The sequence below is a fragment of the Triticum aestivum genome, chromosome 2B (assembly GCF_018294505.1).
Source record: "Triticum aestivum cultivar Chinese Spring chromosome 2B, IWGSC CS RefSeq v2.1, whole genome shotgun sequence".
Classification (NCBI taxonomy): domain Eukaryota; kingdom Viridiplantae; phylum Streptophyta; class Magnoliopsida; order Poales; family Poaceae; genus Triticum; species Triticum aestivum.
Window position 1 is genome coordinate 583,264,812 of NC_057798.1, and position 22,751 is coordinate 583,287,562.

Below are 22,751 nucleotides of genomic sequence, written 5' to 3' on the forward strand. Positions count from 1 at the left end.
GACCTTGCTATTGCCATGCTTAGCTTCACAAATATGTCTTCTTACTGTTGGTTGCCTTGACATGCCATGTTTTGCTCTGTGGTGAGTGGTACAAGCTCATTAACATGCCTTCATAATTATGTTCCTGCCATGTTTGAATCTGTATAATAACTTGCCATGTTTACATGCGTGCCATCATATTTTCTGATCCTTTTTGGCTTATGGTCAGTAAGGGACTCTTGATCTATGCATTTAGTAGATTCATGCCATGCCTTTGTTTTCCATGATAAGTTCCTGTAACATGTTGTTTGATAGCTCTAAACATTGCATTGTGATGTTATTTTCTGCAAAGTCTGAAATTGTTGTTACTTGCAATCTTACCATGTGTGTTTGAGCATGTTCTATTGATTTCTGGAGATAGCTCAGTGTTCATGTTTTGTTGTGCTTTATCTGTACATCATGTCCATGCCTTTTGTTATTATGTTGGGGTGCTGTAGCATGTTGTTTTGATGCTTGCAATATGCCTAGTTGCTGTTTTGGACAGCTTGTCCTTTAAACTTGTATGGAGTGTATGTGTTTGAACCGTTGCTCCGTTTTGAGTGTGCTCTATATGAAACTTGCTTAGAATTGCATATGGTTTCATATTATCATGTTGCATCCTTGTTTTGGAGTGTTTGCTTGATGTTTGAGTGCATTTTGCATCAATGCCATGTTTAACTTGTTTTGCTCATATCTTCTAGGCCGTAGCTCCGAACTAAATGAACTTTATATGTAACTTGACTAGAATCTCGTGTAGATCATCTTTGTGCATCTTAAACTTGCTGTTTAACAACTTGAACATAAGGTTTATTCAGATCTGGACCAATTTCGAAATTTGCATATGAGGAGTTACCAGAATTGTTATGTGTTGATCCCGGCCTCATTTAGACTTGCCTTGATGTGTTGCTCTTGTTTGCATCATCTCTTGCCATGAGTAGCTTCATGTAGCTTTGTCATGCATCATGCTTGTTTGTGCATCATGCCTTGTTCATGTGTGGTGTGTTTACCTTGTTGTGTGCTTCTTTTCGATAGTTCCTGTTTGGTTGCGATCGTGAGGATTCGTTCGTCTACGATTGGTTCGTCTTCGTGGCTTCATCCATTCGTCTTCTTCATGGACTCGTTCTTCTTCCTAGCGGGATTTCAGGCAAGATGACCGCTACCCTGGATCTCACTACTATCATTGCTATGCTAGTTGCTTCGTTCTATCGCTATGCTGCGTTACCTATCTTTTGCTCATCAAGCCATCCCATATTGCCATGAACCTCTAACCTTTGACACCTTTCCTATGCAAACCGTTGTTTGGCTATGTTACCGCTTTGCTCAGCCCCTCTTATAGCGTTGCTAGTTGCAGGTGAAGTTGAAGATTTCTCCATGGTGGACAGGATTTTGGTTGGGATATCACAATATCTCTTATATTATTAATGCATATATATATTTGGTAAAGGGTGGAAGGCTCGGCCTTTTGCCTGGTGTTTTGTTCCACTCTTGTCGCCCTAGTTTCCGTCATACCGGTGTTATGTTCCCGGATTTTGCGTTCCTTACGCGGTTGGGTGATTTATGGGACCCCCTTGACAGTTCGCTTTGAATAAAACTCCTCCAGCAAGGCCCAACCTTGGTTTTACCATTTGCCTTACCACCACCTACTTTTCCCTTGGGAGTCGCTCTCTCGAGGGTCATCTTTATTATAGCCCCCCCCCCCCGGGCCAGTGCTTGTCTAAGTGTTGGTCCGAACCAGAGCCACTTGCAGCGCCACCTCGGGGAAACTTGAGGGTTGGTTTTAGTTGTACGTAGTGTTCATCCGGTGTTGCCCTGAGAACGAGATATGTGCAGCTCCTATCGGGATTGTCAGCGCATCGGGTGGTCTTGCTGGTCTTATTTTACCATTGTCGAAATGTCTTGTAAACCGGGATTCCGAGTCTGATCGGGTCTTCCTGGGAGAAGGTCTATTCCTTCGTTGATCGCGAGAGCTTGTCATGGGCTAAGTTGGGACACCCCTGCAGGGTATAATCTTTCGAAAGTCGTGCCTGCGGTTATTGGCAGATGGGAATTTGTTAATGTCCGGTTGTAGATAACTTGACACCAGATCCGAATTAAAACGCATCAACCGTGTGTGTAGCCGTGATGGTCTCTTTTCGGTGGAGTCCGGGAAGTGAACACGGTTTCTGTGTTATGTTTGACGTAAGTAGGAGTTCAGGATCACTTCTTGATCATTGCTAGCTTCATGTCTGTTCTGCTTGCTCTCTTCTCGCTCTTATTTGTGTATGTTAGCCACCATATATGCTTAGTCACTGCTGCAGCCTCACCACTTTACCCCTTCCTTTCCTTTAAGCTTTGCTAGTCTTGATACCCATGGTAATGGGATTGCTGAGTCCTCGTGGCTCACAGATTACTACAACAACAGTTGCAGGTACAGGTTATGTGATGATCATGACGCGAGAGTGATGTTTGCTTGCGTTGAGTTCTTCTTCTACTTCGATCAGGGGATAGGTTCCAGGTCGGCATCCTGGGCTAGCAGGGTGGATGTCGTTTGAGTTTCTGTTTGTGTTTCATCCGTAGCCGGATGATGCTCTGATGTATTGTGATGTTGTATTCGTGTGGCATTGTATGCCTTATGTATGTATCCCCATCTATTATGTAATGTTGATGTAATGATATCCACCTTGCAAAAGCATTTCAATATGCGGGTCTATCCTTGGTGGGACCTTCGAGTTCCTTTTGGATAGGGTCGCATATTGGGCGTGACAGAAGGACTCCCTGGTTGAACTCGCCTCGGCCATCATCGACCCATACTACAAAAAGATGAAGTTGGATGCCAACAGAACATGTCCCGTATCCTGGCACGGGGCCTGGATGCGGCAACTGGATGAACCTCACCTTAGGTTCGTGGCCAAGAGCGTGTACATATGCTACGAGATGCACATGCGGATGGTTGACATGAGGAAGTGCCTCGTTAACCAAAGCGACAAGGCTGGATCAAGCCAAAAGCAGAGCAAGCATCACAAGAAGTAGATGATGATCAGTTGATCATTTATTTTAGTTAATCATGCATGTAATATATAGTTTACTTTGGTGTGTGGAAATGTCATGTGTGTAGTAGCCACCTATGTAATTATGCATGTAATAGTTTACTTTGGTGTGTGCAAATGCCATGGTTGTAGTAGCCACCTATGTAAGTGGATGTTTAATTTGGTTATGCAACCATGTCCTTATAAGTGTGTGTATATATATGTTGTTGTTCTGTATGCAATCTCGTCGCACAACACACACATCTTATTAGCAGCAATTGTCTGTGTTATTATCGGTCTTCGCACACATTTCTGATTACAGACTTGTTTGCCATGTATCACACACATCTTGTTATATTGAACCGTTTCTGTTCTCTTGTCTCAACGCAAACAGTTCATCTGAGTGAACTACGTGTCGTATATCACACACAACTTGATCTGGTTGGCCGTTTCTTTTGTGTTGCCTAATCACAAACAGTTCATCTAAGTGAACCATATGTTGTATACCGCACACACCTTTATCTGGATGCCTGTTTATTTTGTTCCTCCTCATCGTAAACAGTTAATTGAACTGAACCGTATGCCCTGCATCGCACACGCAACTAAAATTTGGACCATGTTTGATGCATCCATCATCGCAAATGTTTTGCACCTTTTTTGACGGTTTTTTTACACCACCGTTTGCGATTATTGCATCACACATAGTTTCGTCGAAGGGTCTCTGATCATAGTGTCGCGTTAGCAGCATCCTGCAGTAGTGTAAGTCACCATAAAAAATTCTCCTGGTGATTGTTGTGCTCATAATGATCTTATCGGGATGGATGTCAACGTGGTTGTTGATGAAGTCAATACCCGCTGCGATAACATTCTGGGATAGTTTGCCGGTAGGCGTCAAGGACTCAGTGAGATCATCCATGTGAACAAACATGGCATAGCAGTTGATGACCTTAGTTCTGTCCAAACATGAGCTGGGATAAATGAGCAATCAAAAAATAAAAGTGTGATGCACATGAAAAAGGATGTGAACTAAAAAGGGTGGGAGAAAAAATGGAGGACGAGAAGCATCTTACTCTATGATTGCATTCATATGCTTGCTCTTGCTTCGTGCATTTCCAAAACACCTCATGATATCATAAAGTGCTTGTTGTTGCTTTGTGGCCTTTATTGGAGGTTCAGAGTCCACTTCTGGGGGAGGTTGCACAACCCTTGCCTGCCGAACAGAACCTGGGGTGACACTATTGTGCACATCATCAGAAGTGGTAGCATGTATAGCGGCTGAGCTAGAAGGGGCTTGTGTCTGCTTTTTATTCCTAAGGACCACATCCTACTCCATCTTGCAAAGCGCTTCATCCATTGTTGATGATCTCCACAGGAGATCCTTCGTGTAGTAAACAAGCATGTGAGGAAGGCAAATTGTAAACGACCATACCGTTAATAGACAAATAAAAAAAGGAGAACGGAGATACAGAGTAAAGTGTGTGAGCATTGCTAAACAAGATAAGTTGCCAATGCAATAATGATAGGTGAATGATACCTTGAACAATAGGCTCAACAAATTTAACAGCCTTCCTGCCATCAACAATTGGCCGCGCCATCATCTGGACCGGCTGGGACGGGAATGCATATGAGATTGGAATAGCATCGACTGGCTCGTTTGGCTGGCTCAAATCATGTCCGAGGTTGAACGGTGGTGGCGTGAAAACCATAGGGTGCCTACCCTTGCGCTCATTCTGCTTTTCAATCACACCAATAGACGCTGCCAGTAGAGACAAATCACCAAAGACATCATTGTCAGCTGATCCGACATCCTTAGGTTTGGCAGTGGGACGGGGAGTCGTGTCCGGAATATCAATAACCACCTTCTTGGCTATCCCTTTTATAGGATGGTCAACTCTTGGAGTGTAAGGGACCTCCATATCCAGTGGGACACGTGTGTGCTTGAGAATTGGATTGGCAGGAATCTTTTCTTCATGAGAGACTGTCGATTGATGGACCTTTCCACCTCCAAATACCTTCATCTAATCTAGATCGCCGGTCTTGCCCTGAGGAGTGGGCGGGAACAAGGTTAAAGCAGGCACGTACCCTGTGTCCTGATCATGCACATTGCCTGACTGATCAGCTCTTTTCCGAGGGCTCTTCCTGGTACCCATTGCATGTTTTGTTGTTTTCTTGGCGGCTACATGTGGAGCAGCTTTGGAAACTAATGTGTGGAGGAGTGGTACGATCATGCGGTCCAACCCGATGTGCTTGTTGCGTGACTACCAGACCCTTGCTTTCCACAACAGTTGTGGCAGCCATACTTGTGCAATCTTCACCTACTGGGTGACCTTGCTCAAACGTGTCAATAGTAGTGTTTGCCGCATGCACATCCGGTTGCTACGTTTCGTGTGCAGGATCAGACACTGCTGGGATTGCACTACCTTCAAGCCCCTGTCTCATGGATACCAATGCAAGTGCAACCTCCGTTGTTCTTGGGGAGATCGATTCATCGGAACCCCTTGATCTTGCACCTTCATTGCCAGTCAACATAGCGGCAACGGATGACAACGACTTAACTGGTGCAGCAGAGCTAGTGGGAGTAGATGCTTTGACAAAGTCCACATTGTTAGAGGAAGCAAGCTTAGTGTGCATGTGCTCCAACGGGTCTTTTTTCTTTGATTTAGCCATATGAGCAGCCTGGTTGGTTCTCTTATTTAGCCTACTTGTATTAAATAGGGTAAGAAAAAATGTGACACATCATAGTTAAGAAAAAAAAGGGAAAATGTTGGACACGATCAAATAAGTAGCCATCTGTTTTATCGTACAATTATACATGTTAAATGCCAACTCCCTTGTTGGTACAAATATTCATGACATTAGATAAGGGGGGCACATGGAGGGGTCATGTAATTCGGAAAAATGGTCATCTAGAAAAGAAAAAGACTGTAAGTTGCCATGCATGAAAGACGTAATAAAATTGCCATGTTGTGAAATTAAATGTAGTGGTAGCATGTAATGGAATGGAATAAAATGAAGGTTGACAGGCCGGAAAGAGTAAAAAATGTGGGTAGTAAGGACTAAGTTGAAAAGTTGCCATGTGGTTAATGATGTGTGAGTACGAATGAAAATAAGGTGAAACAAAAATAAAAGTTAACATGTTGGGGATGAGAAGGTAGTAAGAAGATGCCATCTTTGTAGAGGTGAAGTTGCCGCATGGCGGCTAACCAAAAGTTGCCACGTATGATACAAGAATGTAGGGAAGTAAAGTTAACACCTTAGCGGGTGGGAGGGGAAAATTAAGGAGATGACATCCATGTAAAAGGCAGAGAGTTTCCATGTCTGGTCAACTAAAAATTGCCATGTAATGTCAGTAAAACTAGCCATGCATAAACATAACACTACTATACGTATGCCATACCACTAACCTTTTCCATGCATCCCTCATATCCTCAAGAACAACAGGATCTCCCGTGTTGGAGGACGCAAGCGGGAGATGAACGTGTAGCCGTATGAGCCTTGCATGCACGATCAGATGATCTAAAAGGTTGTTGGACAATTTTCTCTATAGATACTCTTCCACCAGCGGTCGCCTCCCTATATGAAAAACACAAAAATTAGTCGCCGAAAAAAGACGAAAAAGTAGAACAACTAGGAAAATAAAAAAATGATTTAAAAATTGCAAGAAACAATAATGAACACCAATTAAACCTCTTTCTAGCAGCAACTGGGTCCAACTTCGTCCTTTTGGAAGCAGCTTCAAGGTCCACATCTGGTGCATCCCTATCCCTTTTGGAGGCTTCAGGACCAGAAGTGCTCATGACAGAAGGCCAGCCCAATCCCTGTATCAACACCTCGCGGTTGTGCTCAAATGATGTATCATGCTCGGTATCGTCCTTTCTATTATCGCCATCATTACGGGTGTCGTCGTGCTGGTGATCATCGTCGCAGTCACTATCATCAACCGAGAGATCTTCATAACTTGGGGGCACCTCTTGTGAATCGTTGTGGTCGTATCTGCCCTTAGATCCAGTTGGACGAGAAGTGCCACCGCGAACAAAAGACTGAAACTGGTTGGTCTTCTCCGTCACTCGCCGACATTGCAGTCCAACCCTGTACAAGGTTGCCAATAAGTTTGGTCATACCGGACGCAAATTGTCCAACAAGATTCTCAATGTTACTTCTCTCCTGCATTTGGAAAACACAAAAATGGAAGAGAGACCAATGTGCTTAGCCAAGAGTATGAGCTATCTTGCAAAAAGATGAAGCAGAAAAATAGTGTGGTACTTACAGTTAATGGGCATGAAGCATTCCTGTGACCATCCATCCATTTGCTGAAGTTGTTGGGGGCCCCAAAGAAGCTGTAATCAACGTTGTGTTTGCCCATAAACTGAAAAAAAGAGGTAGCATGTTAAAGAGTAGTAAAGATATCATTGCGGAAGAAAGGATAGGTTGTTATCTTTAGTTTGAACATGTGAGACAACATGCTTATGAGCAAGAATAAGTTCCAATGACCGAAAACAATGGAAAAAATGATATTCTTTAATGTAGTAATGTCACTGATACGTCTCCAATGTATCTATAATTTTTAATTGTTCCATGCTATTATATTACCCCTGTTGGATGTTTATGGGATTTATTTTACACATTTATATCATTTTTGGGACTAACCTATTAACCGGAGGCCCAGCCCATATTGTTGTTTTATTGCCTGTTTCAGTATTTCGAAGAAAAGGAATATCAAATGGAGTCCAAACGGAATGAAACCTTCGGGACTGTGATTTTTAGGAAGAATATGATCCGGTAGACTTGGAGTTCACATCAGAAGATCATCGAGGAGGCCACGAGATAGGGGGCGTGCCCACCCCCCTAGGCGCGCCCTACCCTCTCATGGGCCCCTCGAGGCTCCCCCGACCGACTTCTTTCGCCTATATAAGCCTACGTACCCTAAAAACATCGAATAAGAAGATAGATCGGGAGTTCCGCCGCCACAAGCCCCTATAGCCACCAAAAACCTCTTGGGAGCCTGTTCTGGCACCCTGCCGGAGGGGGAACCCATCACCGGTGTCCATCTTCATCATCTCGGCGCTATCCATGACAAGGAGGGAGTAGATCACCCTCGGGGCTGAGGGTATGTACCATTAGCTATGTGTTTGATCTCTCTCTCTCTCGTGTTCTTTCTATGGCACGATCTTGATGTATCGCGAGCTTTGCTATTATAGTTGGATCTTATGATGTTTCTCCCCCTCTACTCTCTTGTAATGGATTGAGTTTCCCTCTTGAAGTTATCTTATTGGATTGAGTCTTTTATGATTGAGAACACTTGATGTATGTCTTGCCGTGTTTATCTGTGGTGACAATGGGATATCACGTGCCACTTGATGTATGTTTTGGTGACCAACTTGCGGGTTCCGCCCATGAACCTATGCATAGGGGTTGGCACACGTTTTCTTGACTCTCCGGTAGAAACTTTGGGGCACTCTTTGAAGTACTTTGTGTTGGTTGGATGAATCTGAGATTGTGTGATGCATACCGTATAATCATGCCCACGGATACTTGAGGTGACAATGGAGTATCTAGGTGACATTAGGGTTTTGGTTGATTTGTGTCTTAAGGTGTTATTCTAGTACGAACTCTTGAATAGATCGATCCGAAAGAATAACTTTGAGGTGGTTTTGTACCCTACCATAATCTCTTTGTTTGTTCTCCACTATTAGTGGCTTTGGAGTGACTCTTTGTTGCATGTTGAGGGATTGTTATATGATCTATCTATGTTATTATTGTTGAGAGAACTTGCACTAGTGAAAGTATGAACCCTATGCCTTGTTTCCTATCATTGCAATACCGTTTACGCTCACTTTTATCATTAGTTACCTTACTGTTTTTATTATTTCAGATTACAAAAGCCTATATCTACTATCTATATTGCACTTGTATCACCATCTCTTCGCCGAACTAGTGCACCTATACAATTTACCATGGGTGTTTTGGGGACACAAGAGACTCTTTGTTATTTGGTTGTAGGGTTGTTTGAGAGAGACCATCTTCATCCTACGCCTCCCACAGATTGATAAACCTTAGGTCATCCACTTGAGAGAAATTTGCTACTGTCCTACAAACCTGTGCACTTGCAGGCCCAACAACGTCTACAAGAAGAAGGTTGTGTAGTAGACATCAGTCACCAGCTGTGGGCGTCGAAGTGGAGAAGTGTGCATGATTGAAACAATGAAGTTGCCATTGCTAATACAGTATGTGTTGCCAGTCATGATTAGGGGACATGTAAGTAAAAAAATATACAATGAAAAAAGTGGCCAAGTTGTAGTGTATGAAAAGTGGAAAAAAGGAAAATAGCAATTGCTAGCAATGAAAGAAGAAGTTGCCACATATTTTGTATGTGACTGTGGAGATGGAAAAGTGCAGGTAAAAGTACTAGTCTGTAGCTTGCCAAACGTCCCATCGGGCTTCCTGTCCGCAGCGAGAATAGCCTTGATTGTGGCATCAGACCAAGCACACGTAACAAACTTGTGTGATGGAGGCAGTCCGCCAACCGGTTTAAGGTTGACAGTGTTGATGTCAAGTTTATCGACATACAGGAGCTGAAAGAAATGCAAACATGTAGGTCAAGGTGCTCACGCAAAATTAGCTTCTAATGCGAAAAAGGAGTAAGAAAACACTGGGGGAGGGAGGACGACCTAGAATGGAAAAAGCAAAGGGTTTGACATAAAAAAAACTTGCCATTAGACGCAACCGACAGCCTTGGTTGTACATTTTATTAGATAGTGAAGTATGAAGGAAACCAACTATGAACTTGCACCAGTTCATGTTGGTAATGTTGCCTATCTGATCCTGCGAGATAAACAAAATGACAAAATGACCAAGCAAAAGCGTAAGTTGCAGTATTATGTTGGTAAAAAAAAGAAGGGGAACTTGAAATCTACGAAATAAATGAATAAATAAACAGGTAAGGTGCAATCAGGTACGGAGCAACTCATACCAGAACAGGAAAGCATCTGTTGCTGGGGCGTAACAATGTCATTGGGGCAAAGACATTTGAGATCAAGTACATGAGCAATTTCCTCTTGAAGTCATCGTCGCTTGTTTGGATCGTAACAAGCATATTCACAAAAGCAGAGTTCGCCGGTAGGGACGTAAGACTAGGGAACATTTCAGGGAAAAGACATGCTTGCACTTTCGTATCAACCTTGTATGGGACATCCATGATGCCATTGGGGACACCAAGTGTGCTGAAAACAAGGTCCTCGTCTAATGGAATCCCACCATGCCCTGGTATGACAAATTCCCTCTTATCAGGCTGGTATAACCTTGCAAACCAGTCGCACATGGGGTTATTCAAATTGGTGCAACGTATGTTCATCAGCACCTGCATCCCCATTTCCTTTGCAGCTTCTTTCTGGGCTTATCAAAATTGGCATACAGTTCTATCATACGTTCATGTGCTCCCCCGTTGCGCGGGTTTTTCTGCTATTCAACACATATGCAAAATTGAAGTTAAAAAGGAAAGAATGGGAGCCTAGGGATTGGCATCATCCACAAACCACGTGTTTAATGAGAAAGAAAGTCATATAAATTCTACATACCTTCTTTGCATTGCGATTAGCACCACCCGCAACTTCAGCTCCGGGCGGCATGAAGTCATCATCATCGGAGTCAGGGACGTTCCAAACCATGGTGCTGCAAATCCAAATAGAAGACGTGAGTGGAACCTGAATATGCGAGTTTTAGTGAATACATGGCGAGTTCATGCATCAGAAAGTAGATTAGATTAGTTAATTGTAGAATCACATTCAAAACAGGGTGTCATCTTAGAGAGAAAAAATGTAAATAACCTACACACTTGGATGGCAATATTTGAGAAGGAAAACAGTTAAAAATGCCAGACATGACAACATGGGTCGACCACAATGTTTTTTGTTGTAAAACTTAAGAACAAACTTCTATGCACGGAAGGGGAATTGCCATCCAAAGAGATCAAATGAATGAAACAGAAAAGTTGCGGGTTATGATCATTGAAAGAGGAAAAATGATGACTGTTGTAGACAAAATTTGCATTAAACATTACAAAAAGTTTCTATTAAAAAATGAAGGAAAATGGACTGAAAATTGAAGTTGCCATGTAAATAACTTTGAGGTGGTTTTGTACCCTACCATAATCTCTTTGTTTGTTCTCCGCTATTAGTGGCTCTGGAGTGACTCTTTGTTGCATGTTGAGGGATTGTTATATGATCTATCTATGTTATTATTGTTGAGAGAACTTGCACTAGTGAAAGTATGAACCCTATGCCTTGTTTCCTATCATTGCAATACCATTTACGCTCACTTTTATCATTAGTTACCTTGCTGTTTTTATTATTTCAGATTACAAAAGCCTATGTCTACTATCTATATTGCACGTGTATCACCATCTCTTCGCCGAACTAGTGCACCTATACAATTTACCATTGTATTGGGTGTGTTGGGGACACAAGAGACTCTTTGTTATTTGGTTGCAGGGTTGTTTGAGAGAGACCATCTTCATCCTACGCCTCCCACGGATTGATAAACCTTAGGTCATCCACTTGAGGGAAATTTTCTACTGTCCTACAAACCTGTGCACTTGCAGGCCCAACAATGTCTACAAGAAGAAGGTTGTGTAGTAGACATCAAGCTCTTTTCTGGCGCCCTTGCCGGGGAGGTGAGTGCTTGAAGGTATATCTTAGATCTTGCAATTGAATCTTTTTGTTTCCTGTTTTATCACTAGTTTAGTTTATAAAAGAAAACTACAAAAAAATGGAATTGAGTTTGCCTCATACGCTTCATATTTTTAATATCTTTCATGAGATTGATGGAATGGAAAATTGTGCTCAAGTGCTAGAAGAAGAATGCATTAGAATGTTTGGTACTAGATCTTTGTATGATGAGCATGATTGCAATGTTGTTAGTATGAATTCCTTGAATATCCATGATGCTAATGATATGCAAAGCCACAAGCTTGGGGGAGCTATGTTTGATGAAGATGATATTTTTTGTTCCCCAAGTTTTGATGAGCAAATTTATTATGATGAAAGCATGCCTCCTATTTATGATGATTATATTGATGAAAGTGGGTTTGGAAGAGTGTCAACTTTAGGAAGTAGTGATCCCACTATTTTGGAGGATGTTAAATCTTATTGTGATGAACATGAAAGTGGATTTGGAAGAGTGTCAACTTTATTTAGTGATGATTCCACTATTTTGGAAGAGGTTCCAATTGATTATGAGAACAAAGTTGCTATCTATGATGATTATTGTGATGACTTGTATGCTATTAGGAATAATGATAACCATGAAACTTGTCATCATGATTTTAGTTTTCAATTGGATTATGCCTAAAATGATAATTATTTTGTTGAGTTTGCTCCCACTACTATTCATGAGAAGAATTTTGCTTATGTCGAGAGTAGTAAATTTTATATGCTTGTAGATCATGAAAAGAATGCTTTAGGTGCTGGTTATATTGTTTAATTCATTCATGATGCTACTGAAAATTATTATGAGAGAGGAACATATGCTTGTAGGAATTGCAATAATATCAAGTTTCCTCTCTATGTGCTGAAAATCTTGAAGCTATGCTTGTTTTACCTTCCTATGATAATTGATTATTGTTCCCATAAGTTGTTTGCTCACAAAATCCCTATGCATAGGAAGTGGGTTAGACTTAAATGTGCTAGTCATGTGCTTCATGATGCTCCCGTTATGTTTCAATTCTTATCTTTTATGTGAGCATCATAGTCATCATCGTGCCTAGCTAGAAAGGCGTTAAAGAAAAGCACTAGTTGGGAGACAACCCAATATTTATCCTTACTGTTTTTGTGTGTTCACATGATTATGCTACTGTAGTAATCATGTTTTATAGCTTTTGTTTCAATAAAGTGCCAAGTAAGACCTTTAGGCTAGCTTACGGTGATAGTTGTGTTGATCCTGCTGAGAATCAGAAACTTTTGCACCCAGTAAATTAGTTTTTTTAATTCACAGAAACGTCCTTATGATCTTATTATTTTTTATATGGATTGGTACACAAATTTCTTAGGACTTCCTAATTTGGTAGGATTTTTGGAGTTCTAGAAGTATGCGTTTGATACAGATTAATACAGACTGTTCTGGTTTTGACAGATTCTGTTTTTCGTGTGTTGTTTGCTTATTTTGATGCATCTATGGCTAGTATTAAGTGGTGTGAACCATAGATAAGTTGGAATACAGTAGATATTACACCAATATGAATTTATAATGAGTTCATTACATTACCTAAGTGGTGGTTTTATTTTCTTATACTAACGGAGCTTACGAGTTTTCTGTTGAGTTTTGTGTTGTGGAGTTTTCAAGTCTTGGGTAAAGATTTGATGAACTATGGAATAAGGAGCGGCAAGAGCCTAAGCTTGGGGATGCCCATGGCACCCCAAGATATTCAAGAATATCCAAGAGCCTAAGCTTGGGGATGCCCCGGAAGGCATCCCCTCTTTCGTCAGCATTCATCGCTTTTGATAAAAATAAGAGAAACCATGATATGAGAGGAATTAAGGAGACATAAAAGTTCAAGCTTGGGAATGCCAAAGGCACCCCAAGATACTGTTTCAAGAAGTCTCAAGCATCTAAGCTTGGGGATGCCCCGTTAGGCATCCCACCTTTCTTCTTCAACAACTATCGGATAGTATCGGTTGAGCCTAAGTTTTTGCTTCTTCACATGAGTTGTGCTATCCTTGCAATGTCATTTTATTTTTTTTTTGCTTGCTGTTTGAATACAATACCAAGATCTGAAATTCCTTAATGTTAGAGAGTCTTCACATAGTTGCACAATTATTCGACTACTCATGTATCTTCACTTATATCTTTCGGAGTAGTTTGTCATTTGCTCTAGTGCATCACTTATATCTTTTAGAGCATGGCGGTGGATATATTTTGTAGAAATTGCTAGTCTCTCATGCTTAACTTATATTATTTTGAGAGTCTTTTAGAACAGCATGGTATTTGCTATGGTTATAAAGTTGGTCCTAGAATGGTAGGCATCCAAGTTGGGTATAATAAAAACTATCATATAAAGTGAATTGGATACCATGATCAATTTGATACTTGATAATTGTTTTGAGATATGGAGGTAGTGATATTAAAGTCATGCTAGTTGGGTGATTATGAAAAATGCTTGTGTTGAGGTTTGTGATTCCCGTAGAATGCACGTATGATGAACCACTTTGTGATGAAGTTGGAGCACAATTTTATTTATTGATTGTCTTCCTTATGAGTGGCGGTCGGGACGAGCGATGGTCTTTTCCTACCAATCTATCCCCCTAAGAGCATGCGCGTAGTGCTTTGGTTTTTGATGACTTCTAGATTTTTGTAACAAGTACATGAGTTCTTTTGACTAATGTTGAGTCCATGGATTATACGCACCTCATCCTTCCACCATTGCTAGCCTCTCTTGTGTCGTGCAACTTTCGTCGGTACCGTACACCCACCATATACCTTCCTCAAAACAGCCACCATACCTACCTATTATGGCATTTCCATAGCCATTCCGAGATATATTGCCATGCAACTTTCCACTGTTCCGTTCATATGACACGCATTACCTTTTGTCATATTGCTTTTTGCATGATCATGTAGTTCACATCGTATTTGTGGCAAGGCCACCTTCATAATTTTCATACATGTCGCTCTTGATTCATTGCATATCCCGGTACACTGCCGGAGGCATTCATATAGAGTCATATCTTGTTCTAGCTTTGAGTTATAATTCTTGAGTTGTAAATCCATAAAAGTGTGATGATCTTCATTATTAGAGCATTGTCCCAGTGAGGAAAGAATGATGAAGACTATGATTCCCCCACAAGTCGGGATGAGACTTCGGACTTTACAAAAAGAAAAAAGAAAAAGGAAAGAAAAGAAAAAAGGAAAGGCCGGGGAAAAAAGGCCAAAAAAAGAGAAAAAAAGAGAAAAAGAAAAAAAACAAAAAAATAAAATGAGAGAAAAAGAGAGAAGGGACAATGCTACTATCTCTTTTTCCACACTTGTGCTTCAAAGTAGCACCATGATCTTCATGATAGAGAGTCTCCTATGTTGTCACTTTCATATACTAGTGGGAATTTTTCATTATAGAACTTGGCTTGTATATTCCAATGATGGGCTTCCTCAAAATGCCCTAGGTCTTCGTGAGCAAGCAAGTTGGATGCACACCCACTTAGTTTCTTTTATTGAGCTTTCATATATTTATAGCTCTAATGCATCCGTTGCATGGCAATCCCTACTCACTCACATTGATATATATTAATGGGCATCTCCATAGCCCGTTGATACGCCTAGTTGATGTGAGACTATCTTCTCCTTTTTGTATTCTCCACAACCACCATTCTATTCCACATATAGTGCTATGTCCATGGCTCACGCTCATGTATTGCGTGAAAGTTGAAAGAGTTTGAGATTATTAAAGTATGAAACAATTGCTTGGCTTGTCATCGGGGTTGTGCAAAGATAGAGCAACAGCCAGACTATATGATTTTGTAGGGATAACTTTCTTTGGCCATGTTATTTTGAGAGGACATGATTACTTTGATTAGTATGCTTGAAGTATCACCATTTTCATGTTAATATGAACTTTTATTTTGTATCATTTGGATCTGAACATTCATGTCACAATAAAGAAAATTACATTGAGAATTATGCTAGGTAGCATTCCACATCAAAAATTCCGTTTTTATCATTTACCTACTCGAGGACGAGCAGGAATTAAGCTTGGGGATGCTTGATACGTCTCCAACGTATCTATAATTTTTGATTGTTCCATGTTATTATATTACCCCTGTTGGATGTTTATGGGCTTTATTTTACACATTTATATCATTTTTGGGACTAACCTATTAACTGGAGGTCCAGCCCATATTGCTGTTTTATTGCCTGTTTCAGTATTTCGAAGAAAAGGAATATCAAACGGAGTCCAAACGGAATGAAACCTTCGGGAGCGTGATTTTTAGGAAGAATATGATCCGTGAGACTTGGAGTTCACATTAGAAGATCATCGAGGAGGCCACGAGATAGGAGGGCGCGCCCACCCCCTGGGCGCGCCCTACCCTCTCGTGGGCCCCTCGAGGCTCCCCTGACCGACTTCTTTCGCCTATACAAGCCTACGTACCCTAAAAACATCGAATAAGAAGATAGATCGGGAGTTCCACCGCCGCAAGCCTCTGTAGCCACCAAAAACCTCTCGGGAGCCTGTTCCGGCGCCCTGCCGGAGGGGGAACCCATCACCGGTGGCCATCTTCATCATCCCGGCGCTATCCATGATGAGGATGGAGTAGTTCACCCTCGGGGCTGAGGGTATGTACCCGTAGCTATGTGTTTGATCTCTCTCTCGTGTTCTCTCTGCGGCACGATCTTGATGTATCGCAAGCTTTGCTATTATAGTTGGATCTTATGATGTTTCTCCCCCTCTACTCTCTTGTAATGGATTAAGTTTCCCTCTTGAAGTTATCTTATTGGATTGATGATAAGTATATTTCACATATATAATTTTGGTACTCAAATGTAGCATCTATCGTGATATATCCGTCCAGTCTTGCCATGATTGATTGAATATTGCTTGATAATCATAAAAAAAGATCATTTACTCGTCATTTGTTTCTTCTGCAGAAAAGTGCGCAAAGGCACTATAAACCTCAAGATTCTGACTAAGAGGCCGAAGAATACAAGACAAGGACGGGAAAGAAAGAAGGGGGGCCTGAGCATGAAGGAAAGAAGAAACCGAGGGCCAAACTAGAGAAGGGAAGGGATGTGCTTGCGAAGAAAGAAGGGAGCGGGAGGGCCAAATCAAAAAGTGGCAAATCTGATTGTGGGATCAAATCCCTAGCGCTAGCCACCGATCCCCGGGGGGCCTGGCCACATCTCCATCTCTCTCCCTCTCACCACTCCTTCTCCACCTCCGGCCGCCGCCACGGCCAGGCCGGCGTGGTGGGGCGCTTCCGCAGCCCATCCACCCACCAGCACCAACACCCAGCGCCACCATCACCTCCTGCCGCCATTGCCACCATCTCCACTTCGCCGCCATACCTCACCAGCACCACGTTTGTGCGCCCGACTAGACAAGGCGTCTGGTGTCCCACGCGATTCTCCTTGCCTGCTGCTGCTCCTTCCCTTGCCTCGCCGCTTCTCCCACGTCCCTACCGCTACTCATCTCTCTGCTCCTCCTCCTCTGTTCCCCTAACGCTGTTGCTGCTCTTCTTCTCAACGCCCCCTGCTGCTCCTAATCTTCTCTTCCAAAACTTGCTTCTTCTCTCTGTACCTCTTCTTGCGCTCATGCTGCTGCTCCTCTAAACCTCTCTGCTGTGCCCCTTCTCTGAACCTCAAAACTGCTGCTGCACTTCTCTGAATCCGAATCCTTGCTGCTTCTCCTTCTCTCTCTCTCTCTCTCTCTCTCTCTCTCTCTCTCTCTCTCTCTCTCTCTCTCTCTCTCTCTCTCTCTCTCTCTCTCTCTCTGATCTCAAATTTCTGACAAGTTTATTGTTCAGTACTTTGTAATATTCAGCATTGAGATGTTTTATTAGATGTAATATTCAGATTTGGTAAAAACTTGCAACCTGACAATTGTTCAGTTTCGTACTTGTAAAATATAGTGCACTTTATTATGTGCTCTGACTAGTTAATGTCCAGTTGTTTGGATAATATTTAGTATGTGTGATATGCTCTGTGATATAGTAATCTTCTAGTATATGTCTGTGATCCCCTTGTGTATGTTTCTTGACATCTACTGTAATCTGTCATGTACTAGTAACTTTGCTATAGTCTAATTGATGTTCAGTTGTTAGTCTCTGTGCAAGCTATATACCAGTGGCATTTATGCTTGTGATTTTCCAGTGAGCTTGTTTAATTTCAGTTCATATGTTAGCACAAGTACCTTTGCTATATAAATATATATGTGTGTGCTCGTGATTTAAACAATCTGTTTTCTGTCCAGTAATTTTGTTTCTTCCCTTCTTCCCTTTTTTATACGCTTGCTAGATATATTTATATGTCCATGTCTTTTGACTTCCCTTGTCACTGATGTCAGTATTTCAATTCCTCAAGCATTACGAAAATACCAAAAAGGAAGCAAGTAAAATCTGATCTAGCTTTAGACTTGCATCGTCGCCGTCGCCTAGTCCCTGTGGAGAACACGACACTCGCAGTTTGGGCGTAAAATCCCACTGTACTTACACCTGATTATTTTGGCGCCGTTGCCGGGGACTAGCATCGAGCGATTGTGCTAGGCTATAGACTAGGTTTGTCTTGTTTTCATCTTGTGCCATATATTTGTGATATATCTCTAGCCACTAACCCATGTTCTAGTTAGTATCTTTTTGTCTTCTTTTCCTTTTTGCAGGTTGGATTATCCTCTCGGAAATGGCTTACTATTCAGATCATCATGCTTATGCGAGCAACACTACAAACAGCACGGAAAGTATTCAAGACCTGATAAGTAATATTTCCCATCGATTAGATGATTTAGCTCGGCAGCGAGAAGTAGTTTTTTATGATAGGCCTAGCTCTTATGATCCTTTTTCTAGAGGCCATCCTTATGTTGCTCCTACCTGCCATATTTGTGGATTTCAGGGCCATACGCCCGCTGAATGTCAGCGTGGTTACTCTTACCCTCCAGATTGTTTTGGCATGAGCTTCGCTCAAGAGCATAGCTCATACCAAAACAATTACTCACATGGGTGGCCTGAAAACCCGAATATGTCATATAGGAGCAACAACCTTCAGATCTCACCATTTGTTTCTAGTAATCATATGCAGGGATTTAGGTACAATGAGGAGAGCCACAGCTATGCACCACAACAATGCTATTCACCTCCTACTCATATACCTCAACACCAGGAGACATGTCCAATGGAGTTAAATGGTCCTCCATTTGGTCAACCATCACCTTCAACACAAGTGCCTACTCAAGATGAGTTCGATGACATAGACAAGCTCACACTTTTGAGTCTCGAGTTCACTTGGAGTGCCGAGGATGACCCTATTAGGAAGGTTATACTAGAGGAAATGAAGAAGATCAAGAGTGGGAATGAGCTAGTGGAAGAAGTAAAGAAGATTGAGAAGAACATCAACGCTGGCAGTACTATTTCTTCACAGCTTGAGCTGAGTAATTCTGGGATTCCCCTTGATACATGTGAGGTTCCAATACCGTCACATCCAGCTGAGCAAGATAGCAAGTGCCTTGAGCATGAGATACCTCAGATTGAAGATGAACTAGAAGACAAGGAACAAGATGGTCAAGAGCTGCAATTCCCAAGTGATCAAGTTGAAGACTCATCATCTACTACTCCTGAAGAAGTACAAGAAGTTGTTGTAGATGAAGATGAAGAACCTGAGATTCATTGTCCTATTATCATACATGAGTATGATGTGTCAGGTTTACCCAATCCTTTTGATGACATGAGTCCTTATGATTTATTTGCTTCTACCTTGCATTACATGATGCCATCACTTAAGATTGATTTGAAAAATCATTTACTTGGGTATGATGATACATATACTGTTGGTGGCATTGCTCTCATTTGTGATGATCACAATTACTTTCCTCATGCTAGTCTTGAGCTTAATGATAAATGTCATCCTCGTGTGAGTATTAACCATGCTGATTTCTGCCATCCTAAACATGTGCTTTATAGTTATGCTTATATAATTGGATATTCCATTGATGACTTGGAGGGCATCGACCGTATCACTTGTAGTTGTTTGTGTGAGTCTTATTTAAGGCTTTTGCTACTGCACTGTTTACTACATGCTGACCAGGTTCGTGGTGACATTCCTTGGGATCCTGGTGGAGTCAGAGCATGGCGATGAGGAGAAGCAATGGGGTACACATATGGAAGAGTGAAGCTGGAGCATCCATGAGGAAGCAAGGGAGAAGAGCTGCAGCTGGTGAGGTGATCGAGCGAGTGCTACATGATCAAAGCCCGGTGAGATGTTTCATGACCCATTCTGAATATCATAAATACATGCTGAATTCAATTGCTAGTTGGGTTGCTTGAAATAGTTATTACTTGTTGTCAAGCTGAAATTCATCTTTGGCATTGTGCTTGATGTGAATTTGTGAACTTGATTTCTGAATGCCTTGTAAACTAGTGATCTACACCATGCATGCTTTGCTGAAATTTGTGGAAGTTATTAGTTTTGAGTGCTCAAATCCCTAGTACACTAGAAAACTTGATCATTTTTTGCTTTTACCTTGATACACCTAGATCACCATGTTTAGATGCTGAATTTGTGCTAAGTGTGTTCCCATTGAGAGCAATCACCTAACCACTATGGATTAGCATGCTATGTTCCCTGGATCGGTAGCATGTGAACCAGACATGGAGAAGTGATGATTCCTGTTTTTGTGCTTATGCGTTGTTCATTTAAGATAAGTAATAATGAATAAATTAGTCTGACTACCTACAGTAGCATGTCATGTCCTCGGGATCGGTGGCATGTGAAATCGGGTTAGCTTGGGCAGTAATTATTTATAAAAACATGTAATTGTCGAACCAGGTGTATACCATGTTCTCGGGATCGGTGGTATGTTCCTTTGGGGAGACAAATAAAAAAACTAATATTTGGTTGAGCCAGGTGTATACCATGTTCTCGGGATCGGTGGTATGTTCCTTTGGTGAGACTGATAAAATAATATCTTTGCTTCCTTCAAATTCAATTAGTGGTTCAACCGCAATGTTGTGTTCCTGGTAATAAGTGACCTGATCACAAGCTTTGTTCTCAGGATCATGCTCTCTTTAGGAACCTTTTGGCACATTCATCATTTAAACTTGTTGATCCTCTTTTATCATTGTAAAGGTTTAAATGGTCATGCTTACTAGTGTCCTATTGCTCTGTAGCACTCTTAACCATTGATTTTCACTAGCTAAGTCCAAAAGCATCCATTGTTTAGAGATCTACTTCACTTGGACATTCTCTAGTCAGCTCACTATTCACTATCTTGCTCTTGTCATACGCCTTTACTTGAGGACAAGTAAAGATTTAAGTGTGGGGGAACTTGATAAGTATATTTCACATATATAATTTTGGTACTCAAATGTAGCATCTATCGTGATATATCCGTCCATTCTTGCCATGATTGATTGAATATTGCTTGATAATCATAAAAAAAGATCATTTACTCGTCATTTGTTTCTTCTGCAGAAAAGTGCGCAAAGGCACTCAAGATTCTGACTAAGAGGCCGAAGAATACAAGACAAGGACGGGAAAGAAAGAAGGGGGACCTGAGCATGAAGGAAAGAAGAAACCGAGGGCCAAACTAGAGAAGGGAAGGGATGTGCTTGCGAAGAAAGAAGGGAGCAGGACGGCCAAATCAAAAAGTGGCAAATCTGATCGTGAGATCAAATCCCTAGCGCTAGCCACCGATCCCCGGGGGGGCTGGCCACATCTCCATCTCTCTCCCTCTCACCACTCCTTCTCCACCTCCGGCCGCCGCCACGGCCAGGCCGGCGTGGTGGGGCGCCTCCGCAGCCCATCCACCCACCAGCACCAACACCCAGCGCCAACATCACCTCCTGCCGCCAGCGCCACCAGCTCCACTTCACCGCCGTACCTCACCAGCACCACGTTCGTGCGCCCGACCAGACGAGGCGTCTGGTGTCCCACGCGATTCTCCTTGCCTCCTGCTGCTCCTTCCCTTGCCTCGCTGCTTCTCCCACGCCCCTACCGCTGCTCATCTCTCTGCTCCTCCTCCTCTGTTCCCCTAACGCTGCTGCTTCTCTTCTTCTCAATGCCCCCTGCTGCTCCTAATCTTCTCTTCCAAAACTTGCTTCTTCTCTCTGTACCTCTTCTTGTGCTCATGTTGCTGCTCCTCTAAACTTCTCTGTTGCGCCCCTTCTCTGAACCTCAAAATTGCTGCTGCACTTCTCTGAATCCGAATCCTTGCTGCTTCTCCTTCTCTCTCTCTCTCTCTCTCTCTCTCTCTCTCTCTCTCTCTCTCTCTCTGATCTCAAATTTCTGACAAGTTTATTGTTCAGTACTTTGTAATATTCAGCATTGAGATGTTTTATTAGATGCAATATTCAGATTTGGTAAAAACTTGCAACCTGACAATTGTTCAGTTTCGTACTTGTAAAATATAGTGCACTTTATTATGTGCTCTGACTAGTTAATGTCCAGTTGTTTGGATAATATTTAGTATGTGTGATATGCTCCATGATATAGTAATCTTCTAGTATATGTCTGTGATCCCCTTGTGTATGTTTCTTGACATCTACTGTAATCTGTCATGTACTAGTAACTTTGCTATAGTCTAATTGATGTTCAGTTGTTAGTCTCTGTGCAAGCTATATACCAGTGGCATTTATGCTTGTGATTTTCCAGTGAGCTTGTTTAATTTCAGTTCATATGTTAGCACAAGTACCTTTGCTATATAAATATATATGTGTGTGCTTGTGATTTAAACAATCTATTTTCTGTCCAGTAATTTTGTTTCTTCCCTTCTTCCCTTTTTTATACGCTTGCTAGATATATTTATATGTCCATGTCTTTTGACTTCCCTTGTCACTGATGTCAGTATTTCAATTTCTCAAGCATTACGAAAATACCAAAAAGGAAGCAAGTAAAATCTGATCTAGCTTTAGACTTGCATCGTCGCCGTCGCCTAGTCCCTATGGAGAACACAACACTCGCAGTTTGGGCGTAAAATCCCACTGTACTTACACCTGATCAATTGAGTCTTTTATGATTGAGAACACTTGACGTATGTCTTGC

General features: G+C 41.8%; 1 protein-coding gene and 1 pseudogene across 1 annotated transcript; one reads left to right on the plus strand and one right to left on the minus strand.

Moving 5' to 3' along the window:
- Positions 1-5,041: 5,041 nt before the first annotated feature.
- LOC123039312 (uncharacterized) lies at positions 5,042-10,687 on the minus strand (annotated as a pseudogene).
- Positions 10,688-16,903: 6,216 nt separating this feature from the next.
- LOC123046164 (uncharacterized) lies at positions 16,904-22,197 on the plus strand. The gene is made up of 2 exons (XM_044469461.1): positions 16,904-19,963; positions 21,183-22,197. The coding sequence occupies exon 1, from the start codon at positions 18,399-18,401 to the stop codon at positions 19,845-19,847; it is 1,449 nt and encodes a 482-aa protein (XP_044325396.1). The 5' UTR covers positions 16,904-18,398; the 3' UTR covers positions 19,848-19,963; positions 21,183-22,197.
- Positions 22,198-22,751: the final 554 nt, after the last annotated feature.

Excerpts from the sequence above, each read along its gene's own strand:
- LOC123046164 (XM_044469461.1), top strand. The coding sequence starts at position 18,399 with ATGGCTTACTATTCAGATCATCATGCTTATGCGAGCAACACTACAAAC.